The sequence below is a fragment of the Nicotiana attenuata genome, unplaced genomic scaffold (assembly GCF_001879085.1).
Source record: "Nicotiana attenuata strain UT unplaced genomic scaffold, NIATTr2, whole genome shotgun sequence".
Classification (NCBI taxonomy): Eukaryota; Viridiplantae; Streptophyta; class Magnoliopsida; order Solanales; family Solanaceae; genus Nicotiana; species Nicotiana attenuata.
This window is the reverse complement of record NW_017676535.1, coordinates 15,549-17,387: the sequence shown is the minus strand read 5'-3', so window position 1 is coordinate 17,387 and position 1,839 is coordinate 15,549. Positions and strand designations below refer to the sequence as shown.

The 1,839-nt window shown below is 33.8% G+C and overlaps 1 protein-coding gene across 1 annotated transcript in view; it reads left to right on the top strand.

Moving 5' to 3' along the window:
* LOC109221065 overlaps nt 1–1,611 on the top strand; it is a 3,882-nt gene extending 2,271 nt beyond the window's left edge. Inside the window, exon 2 of the mRNA XM_019385521.1 lies at nt 1,255–1,611. Coding sequence (XP_019241066.1) covers nt 1,255–1,305 — 51 coding nt within the window. The 3' untranslated portion in view covers nt 1,306–1,611. The remainder of the gene's footprint in view (nt 1–1,254) is intronic.
* Nucleotides 1,612–1,839: the final 228 nt, after the last annotated feature.

The window sequence follows — 1,839 nt, the reverse complement described above, 5'->3', positions numbered from 1 at the left end:
ATCAATCTGAATTCCCTTGTCTCTGTTATCACATTATCATTCCTTATTTATACTTGTAAGTTTAGTCTATACCATCTCCCTTGGCTGGACTTTGACTCTTTTCTATCTCCTTCTCCTTCTGGAGATATTTGCTTTTCTTCTGTGCTCTTTAACTTGACACAGCAGGCTGTCACTGAGTCCTTTTCTCTTTCCACTTCCAAAAGATTAGATGTCCTGATCTTCGAAAGTTCATGATCAAGTCTGTTATTTATAGTCGGGCACATGGGGTTGGGCTCAATGAAGAGAAGCTTAGAGGAAATGAGTATAGACTGAAAGTTCTTGGAATTGTCTGAATCACAGTTAGGCATATATTGTGTGATAACCAAATTGAGAGTTATCTCTCTACTAGACGATTTTCAAAATCTATGTGATCTGAATTTTTGGTGATTAAATTCATTTCTAAGCATAATTATTCCTTGATCTGAAGTTGTGCTGATGAATTTCATTTATATGCATAATTGTTCCCTGATATTTGGTTAGGTTATGTCCTTCAATTGCCTTGAGTTTGTATTATATTACTACATGTCAATTTGGCCTCTGATTTGTATTTTCTAATTTGATACCTTGATAAAGATTATGAGAACGAATTTGAAAACAATGAGTAATTTGATATTCTATTTTACAAACTTGTTAACTACCCATCAATATATACTAAATATTGGAGAATCATATAAGCCTTTGATTCAGTAGCGGAAACCAAGTTTAATGGGCAGAAACCGTGATCAACATCGGCTTTCAGCATTTTGGCACCCCAAATGCCGTAGCTCACACCTTTTAAAGTATGATTTGTACACCTTATGCCGTAGCTCGCACCTTTTAAAGTATGATTTGTACACCTTTCACAGGATGAATGCTCCATGTTGCTTTGTCATGATTATGTTATTGCATGCTGGTCTATAATTGGCTCATGATTTTTTTTGTTTTGTTTGTGGAAAGCTGCAAATACATGGAATGGGGGAAAATTAATCAGATCAGCACTACCCTACTATCTCATTAATTATAGTTATAATTATTTTTCCTTATTGAAACATCTTCCACAGACAAGGATGATGCAGAGATGAACATGGAAAATGTCTTAGAAAACCTGATTAATTTACTCTTGGATATGATGCGTGTTGTGCCCTTGAAGAAATACCATCTCCCGTTGTGCTGTTGGAATTGTCAATTTTAGCATTTCTGGCTACTAATTCTCTCTTATGCAAATAATATATGCAGCCAAAGAAAGATTCGGATATGCAGCCAAAGAAAGATTCGGATATGCAGTGATCTGATCGAACATCCTTTTGGTACTAAGCTTTGGGCTTTGTGTTAACATTTAGTGAGGCTCATTGAACATGGTTACTAGCTCTATGAATTTATGCTATTTAAGTTCTCTTTGTACTTTTTTTTTGTTGGACATGTAAAAGTAGTAGTAAAAACCAGAGTATCTGACTTCTTCATTTAAGTGGACAGAGCTGCTTATCTTCTCTTTTCTTTATTATATATATACTGGTGATGTTGCCAGAGCTATGCTCAGGCCCAATGGCTATGTGAACAATTTATGTCTAAATATATATATCTTAATTTAATTTTTTTCTCTGTCAATTGTTAGTGGTAATGCCATAGTGGTACCATTAAGATTTTTTTTATAGATATTTTAAAAGACCTCAAAGTTGGCTATATTCACCTAATAGTATGAGACAACTTAAGTTGGAGAATATTTTTGGCCATAGATTTTGACAAAATTTTCTCAAATTATTTTTGGCAAATACATGTTTGTTCATAAATTTTATCCATATTTTCACAAATTACCAAATCCCA